General features: G+C 38.2%; 1 protein-coding gene across 1 annotated transcript; it reads right to left on the reverse strand.

Moving 5' to 3' along the window:
- Window positions 1–1,310: 1,310 nt before the first annotated feature.
- On the reverse strand, window positions 1,311–26,585 carry LOC101855441 (leucine-rich repeat and IQ domain-containing protein 1). The gene is made up of 19 exons (XM_013086678.2): window positions 25,878–26,585; window positions 25,419–25,554; window positions 24,311–24,463; window positions 23,000–23,150; window positions 21,953–22,146; window positions 21,426–21,553; window positions 19,165–19,238; window positions 17,115–17,214; window positions 16,308–16,475; window positions 14,711–15,814; window positions 13,521–13,626; window positions 12,488–12,537; window positions 11,932–12,237; window positions 9,180–9,274; window positions 7,779–7,886; window positions 6,866–6,998; window positions 6,319–6,394; window positions 5,062–5,158; window positions 1,311–4,084 (listed from the first exon to the last, which is right to left on the reverse strand). Exons 1-19 carry the CDS (start codon window positions 26,477–26,479, stop codon window positions 3,945–3,947), a joined length of 3,921 nt encoding a protein of 1,306 aa, XP_012942132.1. The 5' UTR covers window positions 26,480–26,585; the 3' UTR covers window positions 1,311–3,944.
- Window positions 26,586–26,661: the final 76 nt, after the last annotated feature.

Here is a 26,661-nt window from a genome sequence, read left to right on the forward strand (position 1 = left end):
AAAAAAGGATTTCTTCACGAGATATATACAGAACCAGTCATTTTTCACCGTTTGAACCCCGACAACGTGAAAAAAAATCACATTATATATATTATTAAGACACGATGAGTGTGCAACAGTCCAACAGGACAGCGAGTGTAGAAATGAAGGCCTATAGATTACTGCTGTTCACAAATGTCTAGGCCTACTAACCACCTCTACGCTACGCCTCCAATATCGCACAATGAGAAGGACAGAATCAACGTTACAGTAAGGAGGTCACAGCGGTCAGAGGAAGTTCGCCGACTTCATGAATTACTACGGAGGGGAGTTTCGAGCTGTGCGCGCACCGCGCCATGCCATGCACCACCAGTGCTCACGCGGTTCGGCTATTTTTAGACTCGGATTATCCCCTTTTCACGAAAACTTCTGTATTTGGGAAAATCATGAGCAGGGCGGGAGCGACTGACGCACCCACGCGCTGCTTCGGCTGTTTCCGCCTTTCGTCTGCATGCGCAGCGCCACGTTTTGGACAACTTGGGAATAGTGACAAAGGGAAGTCACTGGCGTTTTACGATGGAAGGCTATATTCAGGGAAGAGTTATGCAATCTTGTATTTCTGACAAGAAAAAGAATGCTTAAACTTACTGTCTTCTCTTCGCTTTTTACGGCACTTGCAACTCAATTAGGTCATATAAGGGCCGAAGATTAGAGGTATCACAAGAGAAAAACACACCAAAAAAAGGAGAAGAGATAAGGATGATAGATGGTTGATAAGAAAGAAGCACAACACCAGAGCATCTGAGGACCATCCATTTTTTCCCCTTCTCCCCAAAAGTTGTTAAAGTTTGAGTGAAAGAGAAAGACTTCCACATAAAAGCAGTCATAACAGTGCAAGGAAAAAGCAAGGCAAACAGAAACACAAACAGAAACAACAGACGGAAGGAGGAGTAGTACCTACTCGGTGACGCCCTCCAACCACCCAACTCCATGAAGACATGAACCTATGTCTCAAGCCACAAGTCTCAAAAAGAACAATTTGATAACTCTATCTCCACTTTGCGGAACAAAGACAATAGAGACTGTGTCATTGGGTGTTGTGGAACAAGCAGTATGGACATGACTTGATGACACAAACACAAAAAATCCAGCTTTCTTTATATCTCCCACATCATAATTCCTCTGTACATTTCATTATCACAGTTTCTGGCCCTTTCTCATGGTGTGCAAACAATACACTAACACTCAATCCATTTGAGTTTTCTAGTTGTATCAGCAAAAACACTAGGCCCTATATCCCACTGAAAGAAAGCAAAACCATCATCTTCTAAGAGCACAACGTTTATTAAATTTCTTTTTCCATGAACACAATTATGACAAATTTTTCAAAAGCGACGTTTCATTTTTTTTTTAAAGCATGATAAAAGAATGACGGAATGAATAAATAAAAAGCACAGCTAGACTTCATGACACTGTGGCCATGACGAAAATTTTGAGCATAGAAATAATATTTAGTCTTGTGCACTACAACAAGTCTCAGAAAACAGAAAAGGTCGGTACTGACAACAGTCTAGAAACATAAAATTTTGATCTAAACCGCTCTTTCAAGTATGTCGAGCATACATGTTAGTTTTTGTTTGATACAGTCCTGCGAGTTGGGCCTATCATAATGTTTGGCTCAAGTAATACAAACAGGCCAACTCCAACATTTTCTACAACCTGACTTTTCTGTAAATTATATTGTAAAACAATAGGTCAAATTCATCCCAGTGGGAAAAATTAAAAAAACAGAGAAGCATGAAACCTCAAAATTGAATCTGAGTTGAAGTGGTCTTTCAATGATATAAAGTAGCTGGCCTCTCCTGTAAAACAGGCTTCCTTTGAGACGGCGCATCTGAGCCCGACACTGCTAACAGCATCAACTCTCCTAGTCTGTCCAGCCCCCTAGCCAAAGAATCAAACCTTTACATCAAGTATGTCAGCAGCTACTGAGTGAAGGGAAAGCAGTCTTCCAATGCTTTATTTAGTAGATGGTGTAAAGGAAAGACAGGTGTTGAAATCGCACCTCTTATTCCATAATTCTGAAATTAGTTGAACTATTAGAGAACTATTAAAAATCCTTACAGATGATGCATCATTTCAATTCCTGAACAGTCAATTAAAATTAACCTCTAAAGGTGAACTGCAGCAGTGATGGCATGGCTATTTTTAATATAAAGAAAAAGCATCGACACAAATTATATCTAGTACTGGGGAAAACAAAACAGGTGAACAGAAACAACAGAGGGAGAGTAAACAGGTAGCACCTGCCATGGCATCCCCCAACCACCCAGTCTGCGGTTTTGTCACGCCAGAATAAGACAGACTTATAATTAGAACCTTACCCCACTTAAGCATTATAGGAGGAAACCTCAGATAAACTGTATTTCACTTGACCCTTACCATGTATTCAAAGGTATTAAAATCATAAGAGATTTTATAATGAAAACAAGTTTGAAGTGTTGTAAACGAAATTTTCGGACAAAAATTCAAGTCTTTTTTTTCTTTTCTTCAAAAAGACAACTCAAACTACACTTGTACAAGTGTGTTTGCTCTAAGTTTCAACATCTCTTCTCAAATCTCTTTACCTTAATTCTTTGAGGTAATCCTGCTTTTGAAAATTATACCCACTTTCCACCCACAAGTGAACCTGTAAGCCTTATCTTTCTCTTCCTAGATGTTCACACACAAACTTGATTTAAAAGTAAGTCAGAGGAAGAAATATCGTCTTCAGCCTCATCTTTTCTTTTAGATGGTGAAAGGCACCAAAGCTCAGTTCAGGATAAGTATCAAAATATGTCAGCACCAAGAAAGTAATCAGATATTATGTTTATCAAAGAAGATGACAGAGGGAAATAACAAAGTAGAAAATACAAGGTGGGGCCTATCACAGACACTTTGTAACCAACAGGAACTCATGTATGACATAAGGAAAAAAAAAGATCTTGAAAAATACTATAAACATAAAAACACTTCATACACTAACATACAAATTAATGGTACGGTTTGCAGAATGAGTAAAAAAAATGGTGCTGTTATCAAGAGTCCCAGTTTCCAGTCAAGGAAGCATTTCAGGTCAGAATTCACAAATCATTTGTCATATATATATATATATAATATGATTCTGTTTCAAGCACGCGGTCACCAGCTACATTCTCAAAGTAATGAAGTGAGACAGACTGACATCTGCTACCAAAGATGAGTCTCTGCCCATACTTTTTCATACTTTTTTTTCCTTCTCTTCGAAAACAATATTCTAAGCTTTCAAACTCATGGACTTCAGTAAGATGGGCAAAAGAAAATTTAACCCTTACAGCACCGGGCTATTTTTAGCTCTTACTTCTCTCTGGCCCAAGTAATACTGGAGTCCTCAACTCCTCAGGCCCATCCAATACTGATTGCGTCTGTAATTTTTGGCAGACATTAAAAAAAATTACTATACTGCTTTGTTTGAATTTTGGGAAGATAATGTGTGGAATATTTTTTACGAGATCATTGGATGGATTATGGCAAAACAACACACAATGAGGTTTGAGGTGGTTGGCACCATGTGAGGGAAATATGCACTCCTAGGTTTGAGATGGGCAGCACCCTGTGAAGAAAATACACACAACTGGGGCTGTAAGGGTTAAGAAATGTCATCAAATACAAGAATGCTTTGAAAGAAAATGACTAGGGAATTAAATAGAAAGAAATACAAGGCAAGAACATCTGCCTTAAAGAACAGTCCTTTGCTCAGCACTATCATGAAAGCAGACACACATACACACATGAAAAGCACAGATAGGTTCTGAGTATCATTTAAAAAGAAACAAATGAACATCATAAAAAGAATACAGGTTAAATCCCAATCTCATCACTCAAAGAAAATACAAAGAGTTCAGGTATTCCTCAGACGCACACACTATCACAGCAGCTCGATCACATCAATTCTTTCCTCTTTTCTTCCCTCCTCCCCATCCCAGACTTTTGTCCACTTGTTCATTCCTCCATGACATCCTCTCATCTTTGTGTGTAGATGGCACAGCACCGATCTGTATCGGTGGCAGCATCGGTGAGTTTCCAGCTGAAAAATACAGAGATAAAGCCATAGTGTCCCTGCATGAAGACATAACAAATGTAAAGCCCAGTAGAAAGCAGTTTTTTAAATATCAAAACCATAACGCGTGATTTAAGATAATTTTTCTTACTTTACAGCCTTTAGCAATCGGTAACATCTTGGTCGTATGTTTCTACTTATTTAGCTTATATAACAGGTTCAATCGTATTCAATATTTGGAAAACACACATTCTTTCAACTCTTTAAACAAAATAAAAATATTCACTAAACATGAATAAATTGATTCTCTGCAGAAGAAACCCTATGGTGGTAATGACAACTATTCATCAATATCGCTCACATGTTGGAACACTTGGGTAAAACTGTGCTTGTGAAGTTAATTTTTGGTGGACTCGGGCCAATCTAGCAAATCTGGAGAACAGTTACAAGCGCTATAAGGGCATGTTTTTGTACGTGATGGATGGTAACAATCTAGCGACCATTTCCTGTCAGCCTTCTGCAAACCTTCAAACTTTGGTGGTCACACACTATTGAAGATATTTTCCTTGCAAGGGAATGAATCTTCAGTACAAAACTTTTCACTACCTAAAGTGAATATATAACATATGCCAAGGGCAAATGTGTATAAAAATCTACAGCAAAACCCATTAGCTCTTTGTAGTGTTTTATTCTTTAGTACCGTTCTCCTATGTTACAGAAGAACTCATAGTATTTAATGGAGGCAGAAAATAAAGAGTGAAAAAGCACTATATGGATGAGAGTTCGCCAGCTGTTAGAATGTATCTGGCCCAAAATTTTAAAATATTTTTTATTGCAGTTTCTTAATCTGTGGTAATGGTTGCTTCAGAGCAAAAAATGTTTCAGCAAAATTCAAATTTTAAAAGTTGAAAAAGGCAAGAAAAAATACATAATTAAGGTACATTATTGTTAGCAGAATAAAATGGTTTTTTACCTGGTCAGAGGCAAAATTAAAAACTACTCACCATGAGCCTCTTCAGTGGAGAACCTGCGGCCTAATCTGTGACCCCCATGACCTCCATGTGCACTCACTGAATCCATGTAGTCAGAACCAGGGCTGGTCTGTGTGAGAACAAGGATCAGGATTGTGTAATGCTTGAAGTTATGTGTTAGACTATATATAGGGTGTGATTTTGTCATTACAAATTTCAGAAAGACGGCTTGATAATGGCAATATTTCGGTGTATGGAAGATTATAAAACTTGCTATACCAGAAAAAGACTACATCAGACCATCCACCAACCATCCACAACAGAGGCAGAAAGGTTTCTTTAAGGTTTGAGTAAAGTTTTCAGAGTGACAAACATCTTAACGCCAGTACTGCTTTATCTACAACAAGAGAGTTATCAGCATGATATCAACTGAGATAACAGTGCAGCTACTGTTTCCTGTTGAGATACACTTCACAGTGAGTCTACACAAGAAGTAACATATTTCAGGAGAAACAGACTGGGAGAGCAGCAAGATTTTTGTTAACTTGTAGATGTTTTATGTCCCCATCGACACAATTTAGATCATTCAGGACATGAGCTTCTTCAGCAATGCCTGTCAGGGTCAACTCCAGCTGAGGGAGGACAATGTCCCAGCAAAGCAAACATAATATTTTTTTTAAAATGGTTTTAATGTCAGTGTTTTACGTCCCCTGCGACACAAGTTAAATCATTTAGGAGTGGGGCGGAGCTACAGACTGAAGTGTCCTTAGGCCATTCCCAAGGGGGGGAGGACATTAACATGTTCTTATGAACAGTGGAATTGTAAATGGGCTGATTCATCAATGTCATGCTCATAACTGTGCTTGAACTGCAACAGGGAACAGCTGCTTTTTCTTTCCTAATCCTTACAATCGTCATTTTTCCTCTTCTTCTTTTGAATGTTTGTTACACTCTTGTGACCCGCTATTTCCGAGGTGCCCTGACAGTCGAAGCAAACTTTGTGCTGTTGAAGCTAGAAAGGTGAGAAGAGTAAGCCTGATTCCTTTTTAAGGACTTCTCTGTCGACATCCACCCCTTGGCGCTCATATGACCTTAAGCAGTTGTGAGCGCTGTTGAACCTTAAATACTAAAACAATTAAGCAGGTAATCCATAAAAAGACACTAACATGGACAAGAAAGAGAGGAGCAGCAGACTACATTAAAGCATGTGCACAGAAGCACACGAAAGAAAAGACTAAAAAGAGGCTCTCACAAAGACCTAACAGATAACTGTGTGTAAAGATGACCTACCTTTCTTGGACCATAGTCGAAGTTGTGAGGGTTTTTGCTCATGTTGCTGTCACTGTGAGTGTGCATTGCACCAGGTCTGAGAAATACAAAACATACAGCACATATAAAATAATTTAGGCCAAATCATGCCTTCTATGTTGAACAGCAGAAGGGACATGCTTATTATATTAGAAGTATTACATGAAGGTTCGAACTCTCAGTTTCATTTGCTCTCTACAAAATTGGAGTACATTTTCCGGGGGGGGTAAAAAAATGATCATGGCGATCCTCTTCATTGCAAAATAGCAAACCAAAACAGCTTGAGAAAAATACTTTAAAAGGAGAACAGGGAGACACTTTCATGGAAATTGTAGGATTTAAACGTTTAAGCAGCTGCCATGCTGCCTATCTTTACGTTAGGGAGGCAAAAATATTGCATGGAATAGACCATCCAAAGATATTATTATGTTGCAGAGTCAATGGAGATTTTGATCATAAATCATTCAACATATAATTAAACACCACTTTATTAAAAGACCATAATAGAAACAAAGGACGGAATACAAACCCAGGGTTGATCCTAGAGCTGGACACTGGGTGGTCCCCTACTTGTGTGTGCAGCCACTCAAATGTGCGATTGACACGTGCGTGTTCTTCCACTCTTCTTTCGAGCTCTTGTCGCTGAACTTCTTCCTCCCTCGCTGTAACGGAGAAATAGGTGACAAAATTTTAATTCAAACTCAGTGGAGTTGCCTTAAATCCTGTATAAAAGTGTCCTAAAGTGGATTGCACTGCAGGAGAATATTCTACAGCATATTACTGTCATGCCTTGGAATTTGGCCCATCAGTTCTGCCAGCTCTGTCTTACTATGAGATCGGTAACCAGGTTAGAACAAACAAACCTGGGCAACAAGATCTAAGGCAACAAAAATAATAACAGAGCTTGACTGCATAATGGAAATACTAACCAGTGAACAGACATCAGATTATAGAGATGTGAAGTATTGTGGTGGGCTTGGTCCAGTAGTCATATTATGAAAGGAGAGCTTTCTGATATTATGTACCTCTGAAAAGGAGTTGACCAGTTGTGCTGTGAAAAATTAATTCTGGATGTCAGTCGTAGCATACCACTATGTATTTCAGCCCAAGCTCTCCTCAAACATAAAATTGAATCTTCCTAATCAAGGACACTCCTTGAAGAACTACTAATGTCTAAAGTAGCTGAATGATTGTGACTGCATTCTCTCTAAATTTTTGACAACACAGATCATTTAAGAATACAATTTTTATTACAAAGCAAGGAAATATTTTAGTGGGTGTTCGGTGGGTGCTCTGGTGTGGTTCGCCCATTCCGTCCTATTAAACATGATCTATTGTCCTTATCTCTTCCTTATTTTTAGGGTTGCTCTCCTGTGACACTTCTAACCTTCGGCACTTATATTGTGCCGAAAAAAAAGGATATATATATATAATATTTTTACCTTGAAAATATTCCTTCCTTGGCAAGACTTTGGCAGGTGGTGGTCTGACAGGGTGGATTTTTCCAGACTCTTCCAATCTCCTAAATAGCTGAAGTCTTTGTTTGGGATCTGGTGGAGAGTACACATAAAAATAATGAAACATCGCCATTCTGTAGTCCATATTTCCCCAGTTGAAATATCAGAAGGTAACATAGGTTATCATAGATCCTAAATGCTTTTGTACAAGTCAAGTGACCTAACTGAGCCCACAAACAGGTCAGTCAAAATAGCAGAGCACTTCATCCATCCGTAAGGTAAACAAGAGACCAAAATAGGGAAGTAAGTGGAAACAATAATAATAATAATAAGAGCATTTGTACCCTCTTTTCCCCACAGCATGGGCCCAAGGCGTACATAGGAGATTAAAAACGCATTCATACTAACACCATACCAATTCATCATGTGCGCACATTTTGACAGCAACATTCTTTCAGAAAATAAAATACAAAAAGGCAAAGTACAATCCATTAAAGTACATTGAATTAGATACCACACATGAACAGCTATTTTTTTAGTAAGAGTTTTACAGCACTTGCAACACAATAAGGTCATATAAGTGCCAAAGATTAGAGGTGTTTTACAAAAGAGTAACAAACACAAAAAAGAAGGAGGGGAGATAGAGACAATAGATTTTTTATAGGAAAGAAGGAGCAACCCATCCCAGAGCACCTGCCAAACACCCACATGAACAGTTATAATCAGCCTTATTTTATCAAAATATAGTAAAAATGCTGTATGTCAAAATGAAGACAAAATAAAAAGGTAACACTGTATCAGAATCAGTCTATATATATTGAAAAGAGGGTGTGTTTTACAGGGAAGATAATACAATATTAATGCTAGATCTTGGACAGGTACAGGCATGGAATCAGATATCAAACATGGTATTGTGGATTATAATGGAGAGTTAATTTGGTGGACATCCCTGAAACAAAAGTCAATCTTTTGCTATAAGTTATAAAGCTGCCCTATCTCTAAGATATTCCTATCTACTTTTAGCTTCCATTTCTAATTTCCATCCAGACCACATGGGTCATCTACTACAGGTTTTCAACCTCCAGCAATATTATCATATAGGGCCTGTTTTCAATTTTATAGCCTAGAATCCCTGGCCTTTCAGACAGCAATATGCTGTACAGTCAAAACTCTAAGATAGTCACCCATTGTCAAGAGAGAAATGGTCATCTTAGAAAGGTGACCATTTTACACAGTGTCATTACAATTTATATTGTAAAACATATGCATGGGAGGAAATGGGAAGAGGCCATTCGTACCGATGATCAACTTATACCAGATGCCATTAGAGCAGGTTTCACTGTTTTTACAATGGTCTACACTGGCTATATATTTTTTTTTTCTTACCCAATTTACTCAGCTTCCGCTTTCTCTCTGCATTGTATTTCATTTTCTTGGCTCTTGCCATCATAAGTTCTGCTGTTCGACTGTCCTTAAAACCCCTAAAGTGGAAAGAAAAACCGCAAAAATGTATACAAAATGGGGACAAAATTCAACAAAGGGGGGTCAGGGAGTTAAAAAGAGAGAACATGACTTCAACAGTGCAATAACTTTGAAGACTTAAATTTAAAACAAACAAAAATGAAATTGAGGTTTAAGTGATATTCATCAAACCTAATATTTCTTTATATAATCTCAACTAATTGTCATATAATATGATATGAGAAACAACACCACACAACACTCCATGTTCTTCTTCTTCTTCTTTTTCTTCTTCTTCTTCTTCTTCTTCTTCTTCTTCTTCTTCTTCTTCTTCTTCTTCTTCTTCTTCTTCTTCTTCTTCTTCTTCTTCTTCTTCTTCTTCTTCTTCTTCTTCATCTTCTGCTCCCCCCCCCCCCCCTTTCTCTGTGTTGTTGCTGTTCTTCTTCTTCCCTTGTTCTTCATCGTCTTCTCCCCCCCTCCCCCTCCCATTTTCCTTGTTCTTCATCTTTTTGTTCCCCCTCAGATAACTGACTGACGGTTTTGAAGCCTCAAACAAATTATTTAGAAATAAGAAACTGAACCAGGTACTTAACATGAGAGGCAAGAAGAACTGTGTTTCGAGACAAAATGAGCTCCCTACCAGTAAACACAATCAATCTTTATTCCAGTGAAAAGCTGAGTGCTGTGACTTACTACTGTCTTTTTATCGCATGGGCAGGCAACACAATTTTATATATAGTAAACAAACAGTACTTGAGAGCTGCACCATTGCTCAACACTGAAATCTAACAGAGGACTGGTAATTTGCAATAAATCATTTTGTGATTGTTTAAATAAATTTTGTGCCATTCCATTATATTTCTTATGATGTTCCAATAAACTGTTTTGTCAAACGACAACACAGCATGAAGCATTCCACTGTGTTTGCAGCCTATATATAGGAAATGTAAGGCAGTGCTTGCATGGGAAAATAACATAACACAGGAACAGTAGACCAGAATATCCAGATCTACAGTTCCAGCCAAAGAGATTGTCATTATTCTTTGAAGATCCTTAAGGAGAAGAAAATATTACGAACATCTGACACTGTTTAGGGGGAAAAAATAAAAACCTGAGCAGCAGGCATCATAATTATATGTTGACATTCAATTCAAAGTAATTCTGGTGGTGGTAAACAAATGGGTTTTCGGCGAAGCTATAAGTCTCATTTTCCTCTAACCAGATCAGCTGATCTTCACAATGCAAAGTGCACCAACGGCAAAACCAATGAAAGGAATGTGGTGCCATTCATGGGACACCAAAGGGTACAAACCCCTATGCCCAGGGCTAGTGTTGAGAAAATGAATGAAAAATCGGATTATATAAACTGCTGGGCCAAACTGTCTGTCAAATTGTAATTTTAGCATTAAAAATAATACATACCGAACACCCCCGACCCCCCAAAAAAATTACGGTCCTATTTGAGAATCACCCATATATAGCACAAAAAAAATAATTACGATGGAACTGGGTTTTTTAAGAATGATTAATTAAATCTACATTCCATTCTAAATGTGCATGTCACTTTTCATTGTAAGAAAATAATTATTCACAACGTTACAGCCATTTTTGTGAAATCAGCTGAGCTTCAAAATCATAACACACAGCCATGAACTGGAACAATGCACAATTGAAAACACTGCTCTTCTCATTCAAACTATCAATAAACAATTGAGGACCCCCCCTCTCAGGGAAAATTGAACATCTATTTATAGAATTCTAACTTATCTCTAAATGCTGTTTTTGGTTTTTGGAAGGAAACTATCACATACTCATCAGCTGATGATACAAGCCACTAGGTATAATAGGACCAGACCAGCGGCTGGTGCCAGTGACCACTAAAAAACAACAGGTTAAGAAATGGCTGTTGACTGTCTATGACTTGTAGTTGCAAACAAAACTATCTTAAAAAACATGTAAAATAAACCAACAAGAAAAGTGTCGCAATTAGAATTCCAGAAACTATACTAGGAGATAAACAGTAACTCAAGAAACAAAGACTCCTGTATTAGGATGACAAAACTCAATAGTGAAATTCATCGAATCACTTTGATTTCTGCCACATAAGCAACAGCCATCCCGTAAGTCGTTTAACTCTAAGGGAGATCTTCGCAGATATCTTTTAAAATAAGCACAAAAGGTATCTGGGCCCCCAAACCACGACAAGGTGTCTCCCGGCCTTGGGGGGGCCACTGATAATTCCAAAAACCAAAGACTACATTACAAATTTAAAGTTTATTTTCATTGTTTTGAGAAAAGAAATAAAGCACAGTGGGTAGCTTACAAAGGTTCCGATGTTAAGCCCGCGGTAAGTGTTACCAATCTCTACAAGTGAATATCGTTCATCCGAGAAGACATCCAGCACAAAAATTAAAATATTATCATTGTTCTTTTTAGGCAAAAAAAAAAAAATACAGCGGATTCAGATATAAATGATAAAGACGCTAAGCACAGAAGAAACGTGAACAATCTCTACATGAGCATACCGCTCGTCTGAGAAAACATAACAAATTGAAAGCATATTATTAATACTTTTGTTCTCTTAAGACAAGAAATAATATACAGAGGAGCAAAGGTAAAGATGCAGAAAATGCTAGGTATGGGAAAAATGTTACAATTTCAATATATGTGTGCATACCACTCATCTGACAGCTCATCCTTCTTGGAGCGGATGCTCCCACCACCGAGAGTCTCTGCGGCACTAGCTACTGAGGATGGGCTCGGAGATGGGGCGGGAAGCGGGGAGGGGCGAGGCGGCTTCCCCATCAGCTCCGGAACTGGTGCATCTTTCCAGGCGTGTGATGGCTGCATGGGGGGTGGGGGAGCAGTCATCCCCAGGCCTGTGCGGTGCAGACTCGAGTCTTGGATGGGTTTCCTCATGCCGTTGTGGTTGTTATTGAAGTTAGACTCAGCTGAGCCTATTTTTCCAAGGACTGGATATGAGCTAATGGAAATAAACGAACAATTTTTGTTATATAGTTCCAACAGAAAATAATAGATTCAGAAACATTCATTATATTTTTCTTTATGCTTTTATAAAGGTACAAACAAAATATCTGTTATTTTGAGAATAGACCAATTGTGTTCTCTTAGTGAACAAACAAAATAAACGACAATTGTGAAACCATGTTTTAAAAAATCAGGTTTTAAAGTTTGTTCAAAAGTAAAATATAATTCAATTCACAAAAGTTTACCTTTGAGGAATTTGGGGTGACTCGGCTGGCCTCCATCCTTTTTCCAAAAACTGTACGAAATAAAAGAAAAAAAACATGAACCAATTCTGAAACTTTTTTCTTTTTGCCACAATGAATCAAGATTTCTCCGAGAACAAACTCTGCTTCGACAATAAAGAAGAAAAAACCCCAAGTCAAACTGATCTTACAAATTTTTAAACGAAAATGCCAACATTAGAGCTCTGTGTTCTGTAAAGAGCCTTACACTTAAATGTTAAACACCATAAAAGTAAAAACAATCATATAAGTATGTGTATAATTCATAGATAAATACAGATATAGATACAAAGCATCCCATACGAACATGTTAGACAACAAACACACTAACAATAATAAAAAATAATTGGAATTTATGCGGCACCTGGTCCCTACAAGGTTCTAAGTGATGTACAATGCAGAATTATTACTCAGCAGACAAATCAAAAGACAGAAACTGCACATTGGGAGACTATTTAACAACACACAGGCACACGCACATGAACATGCACAGGCACACCCACACACGTGCACACACACACACACGTGCGTACACACACACACACACACACACACACACACACACATGTGCACACACACACACACAGACACTCACACGCACGCATGCACACACACACATGCACACACATACGCACACACTCACAAACTCCCAAACCCATACACATTTTTACATACAAAATTACTAGCAAAGGATAGCGTTGAACAAATGCGTCTTGAGACTTTTAAAGAACTTTTATCAAAGGAACAGCCAAAAACTCAAGTTCTTCTGCTCAGGGCCAATGAAATTCTTTCTTTCAGGATCCCAGGGAAATTATCTGAAGAAAGATATATTTTCTGCACAGAGGTGTTTTTCTATGTATAGACTCCTCATAATCGTATGCACACATGTTTTCAATGCTGACTGCTCATAATCTGCCTTCCATTCTTTGTACATTTGTACCAAGAACAAAAGAAAAGCCAAGGTACTCAATTTTTCAAATAGAGACAAGAAACTCACCTCATCCAAATCATTCATATCCAAGTACTTGTCTATATCAAAGTCAAGGCCATCGAAGGAAAAGTCTCCATCCATACCTAGGGCTGCTAGGTCAAGGTCATTCAATCTAAAGAGAAAGATATTCATTAGATCAATCGCTTTGGGACTACAGCTAAAGTTGCTGCAAATCAACACATAATTCTGGTTGCGGGCTTTCCCATTTATGTCACCATCAATGAACATCTAAAATGTCCCTTACCACACACATTAAATAGAAAATCAGGTAGAATAAAGGCCTTCAAAACACATTTATGATTTACATCTAAAGGCTTTGAATTTAGTTACAAACTGACAAATTTCAAAGAGGAACTAGTCTCTCAGAGTTTGGACTTCTTTCCTTACCCAGAATGATTATACATTCTCATAAGTGAAAGAATAAGTTACAGCTGATTTTCTTTATCATAAGAATAGCCCATACTTTCTACAGATTTTATCTTCTTTATAGACAGTCATCATTATATATATTTCTAGTGTCAGTTTAAAAAAAAATTGATTTCCAAGTAATACGATTTTGAAAAATATATCACCAGAAAGGGTTGGTGGTCCAATAATCTAGCAAAGAGACTCAAGACCAAAAGAGCTATGTTCAGTTCTTGACTACCACAGATCTCTGAGAAAAGCATCTTACACTATCAACCTCACCATATGCATACCCACACTGAATACCAGCATATGCCTTGGCACAAAAATGAGAGCAATGCGATTTCTAGTCTTTGAAAAGATCTTGTACCATCAGTCCTGCTTCTTCTAAAGAGAGCTAGGACAAGCTCAAACTCTTCCATGGGCTTTAGACCCAGAAAAAGCTTTAACTGGACTTTACAACTGAATGTGAGGAAATATTTTTTACAGCTTTGATATGGTCTCAAAAAGGGTATTGTTACCTTAGCGATAAGGCCAGCTAACCCAAAAAATATAAATTATGCTTCAAATTTGGTGAATCAATAGCAAATTATCCATTTCTTATGCTAGGTTATAGACAGGTCTGAATTTTGACCAAAAATGTTCCTAAATCAATTTTTTAAAGTCGAAAAACCTGCCAGCCACCAGGCAGCTGGATGATGAAGCAAAAAGTTTTTGCCATTCGTGTAAAATAACTCTGCTGTGGGTTATGCCAGTCTTATCGCACAGGCAATGGCATATTGTTTACTCACAAGTCTTCCCCAGGTTCTTCCATCAGCTGGTTGCCCACTACATTAGCCTTGACCCCATGCTGTGGGTTAAAGTCAGTCCCTCCAGATGGGATACTCCTTGCCCGCATTGTCTCCGGCTGTATTCCCATTGAGCTACTGCTGCCTCCACCGGACACAGCCATATCAAACATGGCTTTAGCGGAGACAGCTGTTGGTGTTGCTGTAGCTGTCTGCTGCTGCTGCTGAACTGCTCGCTCAAACAAATCTTTTTGACCAAGGCGAGCACTGTCTGGCATGGAATGGAGATTGTTCGTGGAATACTGAGACGAGTGGTGTTGAGAACTACTGACGCCATAGCTAGAACTGTGGAGGGTATCATTCTGTGGTTTGGAGTGTCTCCTATCGTTGACACCATGCTGGATATTTCTGTCATGGGATGCTGCAGTACTTTTACCTTGCAGAGCCATTTCAAATTTGTCTTTTTCATTCATGTAAGATGCTGCAGTCGGTGCTGCAGACTGAGGAGCCATTACCTGCAATCTCTTCTGGTGGTCTGTAGCACTTGGATAAAGGCTTGGATCATTTTCTGCCTCAGAGTCCGAGTCAGAGGAATCTGTAGAGTCATCCAGAACTTTCTTTTTGTTAGCACCTGTATTTAACACTGGTGTATGGCCTGCTTCAACACTTGACAGAAGTTTACTTTTCTCAGTCACCGATTTCACACTGCTTGACAAGCCACTGTTTCTTTGAGAACCCTTCGATTTATTGTTACTCACAGATGCAGTACTGTGATTACCGTTTATACTAGAGCGTGCAGACTCTGGAAAATTCTCACTAGACATGAGATGACCTTGAGCAGCAACAGCAGCTTCAAATTTTGACTTTCTGTCAGTAACATCACCAGTGGTAACTTTGTCAGTATCAGTTGAATTAAATTTTGACATTTTGCTGGACAAGTCAGTTGACACAGTTGTAGTGAAGTCACTGATGCTACTGGTCACACTTATATCTCCGTACTCGTGGGAGGAGCGATACTCGGCAGCCATCTTGAAAGATGTGTCGCAGAAAGTGAAGAAACACGAGCACAAGTTGTCACTTGCCCCTGGAGCACTGACCTCATGCTCCCTGAAATATCAGGAAACAGGATTAATGAGTTTATGACATCTTCAACAAATCTGATGTGGTCACATGATTAAAACACAAAGTTGAAGGGTGACAAATTCACAGAAATATCCAAAGGTTGAGTGACCTTGGAAACTGCAAATTCACATTTTTTGTTCCTTTGATCAGCATTTTTCAGTAAAATCCACACAGAAATGTGTTTCTAAATTGACATAAATAAAAGATGTTGAGCCAAAAAGATATTTCGATAAAAATTTCCCAACAGGTAGAAAAAAAGTCTTTTTCTTAGATTTCAGTATTTAGACGACGGCCTGATTTCACCACGACGACATACAAATATCCCAACCACATAGTGGCAGCTGAAAAGTAGCCTCCTCTAACACCTTTAAATTAAGAGACAGAAGAAAACATCAAAACTAAGCCCAAGACAAGTTCTATCTGTGGTCATGACCACTTTCCCTCACAACCACTGTCATTGTAAACAGACATCACTTACTGAAGCTGAGCATCAAAATTCATTGCCAACTTCTTATGTGCAGCTGTCTGAGAGAGACACATCAGTGTAAAGTCATCATCAGTATTTTCAGGTCCCAAGTCAGCAGCTCCCTGCCTTTGCACTCCATCAATACAGCTTACCATTGGCAAGGCTTTGAAGAGAATGTCCCTGGAAAATAATTTTTTTCACATTACAAGTTCCAGCATGACCATAAAAACCTCCCATCATAATTTTAAAATCTTTGTATTTTAATAACAATATCATTGACCTTACTTTATTCGCACTTCTGACAAGCTGTCAGTTCGCTGAGAAGCGAAACAAAAATATTACTGACTTCAAAACTGTTTGTCTTTTTAAATTTTAGTAAGCTTTTTTATGGCATTTACAACACAATTAGGTCATACAAGTGACCAAGATTAAAGTTGTTACAAGAGAGTAAAAAACACACACAAAGAAGTAGAAGAGATAAGGATGATAGATGTTTGATGAAAACAGAAGCAAACCACATCGGAGCACCTGCCAATCACCCACTAACTGTTTGTCTGTTCTTGTCATTATCATTACCTCCAAGTTCATCACACATGACAAAATGAAAGCTCTCTGTTTTTTATAATGCACAACTAAAGTATAACAAAGCATTGTATGAATAGCTCCATCCAAGTACACAGTCACTATGTCTGCCTCTACTATGAAACTCAGTGGTCAGTACGAGGCACTTCCCAAAAGAAAACAATACAACGAGGTCCAACAGTTATTGCTATCTTTATTCCTCAAGCCAAGAGAAGTCTTTTGCAAGTTAGTCAATACCTGTACTCATTAAAGTAGACATCAACCAGAGGATTCCCTTCCAGAACTAAAGATGAGAGTTTTCCGCTCAGGTGAAGGCCCTCAGTGACCACCTCAGGTTCTGAAGTACAATATAGAGTAAGGAAATCAAAACTTAAAAAACACAGAATAGATAAAGGGCAACTGGTTGCTGTACCTTTGGCATTAATAGCAATCAACATGAATTACACAACTCCAATCTTCCAGGACTGATTGTGCAATCAGCACCCAATTGTTAAAAAGTGATTTATAAACACTTATCACATGAACGTATTCAAACTTAAAATTAAGATGCAAATGGTTCATATCAACAGTTTTGTTCTCCTCTGAAAATCTCAAGTAACATACAGACTTCAACATAAGCTAAGGACAACTTGCAAACACTCTGAGTGGTCTTCTTGGGTCGACCTGCACGTGGGCGTTCTTGGACTGATCCAGTGGCTTGATGGTGCTGCCTCCGGCGGACAATGACAGAGGGTGACACTGCAAGCCTTCTGGCAACTTCTCGGGCTCCAACTCCATCCTGCAATCATGCCTTAGCTCTGGCACAATCAAAGTCTCTCAGCTTTCGTCTTGGGGGCATGTTGATGCGATACTGGATTTTACGCAAAGGGCTGCTTATATTGCCACCAAAGTGAGCACAGTTCGAGACCAAACATCCGTTTATGACGGGCACTAGAACTTTTAACTGATGAATGTCCGTGGTGTCGCACACAAGTCAATAAAAAAAAGTAAATTTGGCTACAATTCCCCGGGGATTTCCGTGCTGCATGTGGTGGTTTGCCCCTTCAGGAAACTTTGCAGTACGCATTGTTAACCCAGTAACACTTTCAGAGCAAAATATTTTGAAACATTCCTTGCTGTCTTTTTTTTTTCGGACATTTAAAAAAAATTAGGGCTGTCTGTCAAGGTGGTCCTTAACTTATATTGAAGTCTGTATGAATAAACAGCAAATTGAAGCCACATCAGTTGTATGCAAAAACTGGTTTCAAACTGAATCCACAAAACATTCAGTTACTGAGCATATATTATTCAACAAATACTTTATTTGTACGTTGGCAACATGACTTGAGGAAGCCTTGTGACTAGCAAAGAAATCTTCCTGCACAAAATCACTACCTCAGAATTACAAGGTTTTATCTGACATTTTTGGCCATTTTGAGGTCAGAAACCAAACGTTCTATCTGCTCTACCAAAACCATAAAATTATTCGGAGTCAATATCAATATATTCAAAGAACTGCATTCGAAAAAAAATTGAAATGTTGTGAAACTCAAATTTTTGGGGGTCAAATTTCTCAAAACTAGGTATTGAGAAGATAGAACTTTGTAATTCTGAGGCCCTGAAAAGAAACCAGACGCTTGAGCCTCAAAGATCTCTAACCAGTGACGAATTTCATCACTGCCAAAATTTTAAAATGTAAACACCGATCCAGATTTACAGGATGATAAGAATTACTTTTCTTGTGAAAGCAACATTTATAAGTATCCAAGGGGACAGAAAAAAAGCACCGGTGGCACCTTTCATAACACGGTAAATGAGACACAGAGTACAGGAAAGTGAAGAACATAAAGAAAGAAAACAAATCACTAGCACCTCACTTACTCAACACTGTCAATATTCTTGAACAGGAAAACAAATAAAACACCCAGTTATATGGCACATCACAATTTGAACATCCCTTTTTCATCACGGCCACCATGCTAATTCATTCCAGTTGCAGCACATCAAATAGCCCCCCGACCAACATAAGACTCTTGTATTAAAATATTACAAAACGACTGCTGCAGATTTTAAGAGCTGGTAAAACAAAGATATTTCTCACGTCTCTTAGAGAAAATTAAATGATGACGTACAATTTGAACATCACAGTAAGGCTCAAACAAACATTTAATCCTTACATTCTCTTGGTATTTATTAGGTTTTCTGCATCCGCATAGAAGAAGAGACAGTAAGCAATGAATGCCATCATGATTTATTAACTGCTCCCAGTTTGTAAACACACACACAAAAATCTATGAAAAAACTGTACCTGTAATTTGATTGGAGCTGACATCCAGTTCAGACAACGTGATCAATTTGTCTATGCCATTCAAATTTTCCAACCTTGGAAGGTGAAAGCATCAACAACAAAAGAATAAAAAAGTGACAAAGAAATAACTGTATATATATATATATATATATACAAATAGCTTTGGTGAGAAAAGCAGTTTCTACCAGGAAGCAAACAACACACAATGTAACACACTGCTAAGCAATAAACAATATTGCCATTCTCAAGCACTAATATATTCTAACTCACAAAATTCTTGGCGAAGTTACAGTCCTATATTGTGACATGCATATCTGGGGGGCTATCCTAATTTGAAAGTTTCAACTGTAGTTGACATGTTTAAGATAAAGAGACACAAATATAGATATATATATAAGTGCAAAAACCATGCAAAAAAAAGTAAATATTTCAAATTCCCTTCATTTCGTCACATCAGTTAGGTTTCCTTTCAACACATTTGATAAATAACTTTATATTGTCAGTGATTTTCCTGGTATACTTCAACGTGATTGGTGTTTTGGCCAAGTTAAAAGAATTGAACACAGAGGCAGGCCAGGTTGTAAATGGGACAACTGAGGGAGGCTCACAACCCTCCTTTAGGCACATGGGCACACAGTGTGCGGTATAGGTGTTCAAGTCTACAATCTAACCAAAGTCAGATGTGTGTTCATGGATGCACTCTGTCATATATTTCCTGTTTATTATGGAGTGCACAATGTGAGCCACATAAAGGGCAAGGGGGAATGTGCAACACACACTCGACTATGGCGATATTGATGTTTCGCCCTTCATTTGGGTGTAATAATGCGCACATGAACATGCACACTTTGCAGTAAACTTTTTATAAATGCAGATCAAAGACCAGCGGCTATGACAGTGCATGATTTAGGTGCTCAAGTTAACGAACTAACCAAAGTTAAACATTTGTTCATGGATTGAAAGATTTACTTCAATAAATAATGTCACAACAAACATGATTAAATTTTTAAGTGTAAAAAAAGGTAAGAGAAACCACAAACATCTTTTGGGTGAAAATGACTGTATTCACTTTCAGATGTAAAGAAGATTTTCAGCAGGATAAATGTGAAAGCAAACACATTTGTCTGACAGTAAACTGTGTATGAAAATGTGTGATTTTAAGGAAGAGACCTAACTTACACATATATAGAAGTAGCAAAACATACTGTTACATTCTCTGCAAATTATAAACTTCATTCTAAATTATGATAATTTTCTCAGTCAAAATGTTATGCCAGTACGAGCGGGTCAAGAAAACTACAGTCGAGCACAAAGATCTCCAACACATCGGGACAACACTTCCATAAGTCGTTTAAACGAAAAACATATTGCATTGAAGAAAATCAAAGCAAATAACTGTGATGGTAAGACGGTGGGAAAATAAATCACTGCCATCATGAAAAGTACCCAGTATCAAGGTAAGGATAGACGGATGGATAGTGTTTTCCGTAACCAACACTGGTTGGAGTATGCCAACCAACCATCTAGAGAAATCACTTTCCAATCCATACCTCCACATTCAAACAGTCAAACAACTGCACACACATACAAACACAAACATAACTCACACACCATACCGCCCAATGCAGCGCCCCAATGTCTGTCTTCCATTACACCTCACAACCCAGCACTCATCCTCACATGACTAGATTCAAGGAAGTTCTAGCGCCTCACAAACACTACGGGAAATGGGCTATGATGTGTCTTAATACCAGATGTGTGTGTATCCTGCTGTGCTCAGGCAAGCCCGGCAGGCTTGTCTAACCTGATATTCTCGATGATCATGGGTTTGTTTATTTTCTATCGCGTGTGCAGGGCAAATGTGAATCTGAGACAACTGTGAGAAAAAATGGGATATGGCTATTTGAAATATTCAGTTCAACACAACTATGTGGGTATTCCAGAAACAGTGTTGTCAATACAAAAAACCCCCAAAAAACATAGCCAAACAGTCTGGGAATGACATATTCTTGGATCTATTCGTGAATTTGAGTCTTCAATGTTCAAGTTATCCGTGCTCAAATGTATCAGATTTGGTTCATAGGCTGCACTTTATAACCAAAAGCAATTAAAACGAATCAATACTAATCAAAAAGGGGAATTGAAAAGTTGTGGTTTGTGAAGTCGGGAAAAATGTACATTGAAATTAAAATCAATTGAATAGAGTATATTTCGAAAAAGTAACTATGAAAATCAATACATGCAGAACATCTTACACTCACATATTTTGACCACAGTTCAGTGACTCCAGAAGGGGTAACCAGCATTTACTGCAATCTTCTAAAGACTTGATACTGTTTTCTCGCAGATTTAAATGCTGTAATAGCACCTGATTACTAAACTCAGGGACCTGAAAGGAGTAAATAAAATTATGTTAGCTATGTGAGTTCAAATACTTCATAAATCTTAGGTTGTTGACTTGAGTTGCTGTTTTGATCAAGACAATAGACAATAGACTGGATTTTAAACCAAATTAAATTCAGTCAAACAGTTATTGTTCACAGATTGTGTGACATGATAATGCTACACAATTTTTTTCAAAGCCTTCTACAAATTCTTTTTGCAGTACAGTATTTTGTGTCAGTTACTTCCACTGGTACAAGCCATAACTAACCGATATATACAAAATACCCCAGGAATGTGGATTTCATTGTAGTAAGGCCTTTTTCTTGCAACTCATGCAGTTGGAAACAATGGCATATCATGCATAAAGCAGTGGCCTGAAAAATGTGAGCCTCTCTAATGTCACCTTTTGCAGATTGTTGGCAGAAACATCCAAGATGGTGAGCAAACACATTCTTGACAGCTTGGTCAAGGCTTGTAAGTAGTTGTGGGACAGCTCAAGGCGCTGCAGAGTGACCACTTCCTCCAGACCTTCAGTGCTGACCAGCTGGTTGTGACAGGCTCGCAGGGTATGCAGTCGACGCAGTGCTCCAAGCCCAGCTGTACGACAAGAAAAGTAATAAGATAAGATAAGATAAGATAAGATAAGACAATACTTTATTATCCAAGAGGGAAATTTATCTTGGCTGTACAGGACCGTAAAAACACATGCAGGTATACATTAAAAAATTTAAATTATATTTTACTCTCATTAAAATTCAATATGAAAAGAGAAGTAAAGCTGACAAAATGTACATCACATCAGATGCATCATTCAACCACAAGCAGGAATTTAATTACAAGACCTTTGAAGTTATAAAGATACATATTCTAAAGAGAAATACACATCTACGCTTATTCTGACAATAGCTGTATGCTAGATGGTAAAAAAACTTCTTTATATCTTTCTTTCTTGGTTTTTAGAGCTACATATCTGACACATTAAAAAAATACATCAGTACATGAGATCATGCAAACTCTGTCATTGCATAATAACTAAGTTTATTAGATACGATCCTTTCAACTTTACTGACCCTCCATTGTAATTAACTTGTCTGCAGTCACTATCTTCTACAAAAATGAAACATAAATACATAGCATTTGTATGCACACACACACACACACACACACACACACACACACACACACACACACACACACACAAACACATATATATAATATATAAACTTAACAAAAAAAGTGCTATCTCACAATCCCTACTGTTATGAGACATGAAAAGATCATGCTTAGTTTAAATTTGAAAACAGCCAAAATGCAATAAACAATGGTACAATCGGTACAAATCCATATACGTGCGTGTTCACATTGGGAAGATGAAACAAAAACAAAGTTGTATCGTGTAAAAAGTTCTAACAGCATGTCATAAAATATACACATATAACGAAATACTCACAAAGTTTGGTAATGCGATTGTGGCTCAGGTCCAGCCATCGCAAATTGATACAACCCTCCAACCCATGGACGATGTTCAGTCGGTTGTGTGCCAGCCTCAGCACCTGCAAACTTCCCAGATCCTTCAAGTCTAAATGCTCTATGTTGTTATGCTGTGAGGGGTATGGAATAAAAAAAACAAATTAATTGCCAATGTACTAAGCAGAAGAACTATAGACAAGGAAAGGGGAACATCTGTTTACAACATCTGGTTTGAATGTTAGTGATCGCAGGGTTTGACTTAAGGTTTTGAGCTAAAGGGAAATTCTACAAAATATTGAAAATCTAAGAACGCTTGTAAGAGTACTGAAGAACCTTCTCCTTAAGGTTTTTCATCACTTATTTTGCAAGATGGAAAACTGTTTACATTTCATTTTGAGTCAAAAAGATAAAAGTCAAATTTTTATTTTTTCTCGAAAAGCTCACTGATATCAAACAAATTTCAATTAGTACTATTTAGAAGTAAAGTTACAGTATGCAAAGACCTCACAGAAAAACAAAGTAACATATTTCCCTCTTTACTTTAAGAAAAAAAGAAAATATACAAATTTTAAGGAAAAATAGCACCTAAGAACTACTCAAGAAGCATACTCTGCTATTGTATTTTTAAAGACACTGCGAAAACTCAAATCAACTGCACTAGAAACAATTATGTATTAATGATTCTGAAGTATGGGAATTGTTAACCTGGTAATTTCTCTTCCACACATCCTATCAAAGTGTTATCAGGAAAGAAGTACATGTAATTGCAGGAAGTGGTTTTTACTCCACATTTTCATTTTGACTCAAATAACCGTTTCTAGTTTCTCTCCCTTATTAACATTACCGGAAAGCTGAATCCAATCAAACTGAGGTCTTATTTGGGGTGACACATATTCAAATGTACCATGAAAAGTGAAGGCACCTGACGAGGCTCTCTATCATACAGCGCCCCTACAATCCTCGTGGATTATGGGATCAGTAAGCAGTATATTAAAATAAACCCTGACTATAAAAAAAATGGTTCTCTTCATAGTAGAACGACCTAAATCATCAGAATAACTGGTCAAGGTAATAAAAAAAAAGTTTTGTTGTAAAACGCAACCAGTCCTGTAACAAGGCTGGGAATTGCCCCAAAATTTTTTAAAAATCTTTCCAACAAAATAAAAAGTAGCCCCATAGGAAAGAGGATTCCCAGCCCTGCTTAATAAATCTAGATTTGTAGAGTGATGAGAGATTTAAGGTCTTTTTCATCAAGATAAAAGAGTTCTTTTAACAGTCTGAAAATCCTCACCTCAGCATTGATGTAGTGCAGATGTTTACACTGGCTGAGCCCATCGAGACAAATGAGACCACAGTTGGTGACGGTCAAGTAGCGCAGTGACCAGCACTGACTCAGAGTGGACAGAGAGCAGCCAGGCAGGCTGGTCAGTTCCACTGAAGATACCTGGGAAGGCATATATTGAGCGGTACAGGAAAGTAGCAGTATTTTCAAAGTAATTTTGACCAAAGAATAAACAGGTACTTTCATGCAACACTAAAATTAAAGAGGCCATAATCTGATCAGTAAAGAAGCAGTGGTGTTACAGAACGCTCAGGATATCATATCTGATGCGATGTCTATATGCAATAGCACCTAGTCAAGTGGTAGAAAACCACGAAAAATCTTCAAATAACCAGGGCCATCTAAACAACACCACACCCCCCACCTGCTTCAGGCACTAAACTGTGCATGAGGGCCCCTACCTAGGTATATAATTTATAATATTAATACAGTCTTTGTTAATCAGCAGCAAATCTCAACATGCATAGGCTAAGAAGAGGGCTCTCATGCTAAGGGGGTCCCCTAGGCGAAAGACTAGCAAGCCAATGCATTAAGACAACACTGCAAGTAACTGGAGTTCAAGAATGACCCATTAGAAACTCAAGCTAAGATCAGTTACATAACACCCGAGCATGATGCCAGCCATGCTAACTGTTGCACCCACAATAGTGTCCCAAATATATATTTCAGCAATTTAGCAGTGGTTAAAAATATTTTCTTCCTGTAATAGGTACTCATACCTCAGACATTTCCAGCGTCCTAACACTTTTGTAAACCCACAAGTGAATGCTGACTCACCTCGATGTGATGATACATGAGTACACAGATGAAACAACTATGCATTCATACAAAATGTTCTTAATGCTGACATGTTGGAACACACTGGATCATTTGAAGTTGCAGGGCATGTCCAAAGACAGTTACCCATCTAAGTATCAGTCTCAGTGTTGGGACTAAGGTTAAGAGCAGGAGCGAAAACCTGGGATCAGGGTTCAAATGTGGTTTTCCCTTAACTCCCTAAAAGGTGGATCACACAGATCCTCCCCCCCCCCCCCCCCTGAATCAACGAAAAGCCCACCTGTCTCAAAGTCTCTGCCTGAGCAGCAGACAGGATCACTGCCTCGGACAGGGCTGGCAGTTTCTTGGCAGACGACGGCCTCTTGTGGCTTCGCTGTGCATTGGGCTTCAGACGCCATGGCTCGTTGCTCACTTTGCTGAGAGAATTTACGATTTATGATTAGACAGCAAACAAATATGTGAACACCATAAAATAACAAAGGATGTTAATGATAATAGAGTACAATTAAAAAGAAACTCATCAACGCTATAAATCTGCTTTATTGCCAGGAAAAGAATAATTGACAAGTTGCTGAAAAAAAGAGGCATACCTGACAGACAAAGGAACTAGGAAAGAGACTTAATTTTCGCAGAGAAAAAAATCTACAAACTTTTATACTCCTCCCTAAGGATACAAAGTAGCACCGAACAAAAATGAAAAGACTAGCAACAAATTAGAACAGCCTTTATTAGCACATACCTCCATGGAACGCAGTTTTTCATCCAAGCCAATCTTTGTTTTTCTACTGGATCCTCCTGTTTTTCAAGCACAGGAGCTTGCTCTACAACAGGAGTAGGGGCCATGGGCTTTATTTCAGTCACTGTGACTGCTTCAGCAGCTGTTTTTGTTGTAGCTGTTGTTGCCACTACAGCAGCTCCAGACACAAGGGCTTCTGCACTTTTTGTTGAAGCTGACGAAATGGTGGTGGCGTCTGTCACTTCTGGACCAGCTGACGGAGGACGAGATGGAGGATGAGGCATAAACTTCATGACAGGAGAAGACGTTGATGCTTTAGATTTTCTCCCAGATGCTGGAGGCGTCCTGGGTTGTTCCTCTGAATCAAGATTGGATTTACGAGAAGGATCACTCACAACAGAACCCTCTTTGTGAGAAGTGGTATCAGGTACTTGAGAAGCGGACACAACACTTTTGCGCAGCACATCTTCAGTAGAAGTCTTAATCTGTTGGTTATCTGTATTTGAATCTTCACAGACTCCATTCACTTTCTTGTCATTGTCCTGAAGACTTTCATTTTCCTTTCCTTGAATGTCGCAAGAATTTTGAATTTTCTCCTTATCCATATTGTGTTTTTCGACATCCAACACACTTGCTTTTTCAGCCTCTTTTTCTGCCTTTTTCTTTTTCTCTTCCTCAGCTTTGAGTTTCTTTTCTTCTTCTTTCAACCTCTTCTCCTCTTCTTTTCTCTTTTTTTCTTCTTCCTTTCTTTTCTTTTCTTCTTCTTTTTGTCTTTTCTTCTCTTCAG

The sequence above is a fragment of the Aplysia californica genome, unplaced genomic scaffold, assembly GCF_000002075.1.
Source record: "Aplysia californica isolate F4 #8 unplaced genomic scaffold, AplCal3.0 scaffold00491, whole genome shotgun sequence".
In the NCBI taxonomy this organism is placed as follows: domain Eukaryota; kingdom Metazoa; phylum Mollusca; class Gastropoda; order Aplysiida; family Aplysiidae; genus Aplysia; species Aplysia californica.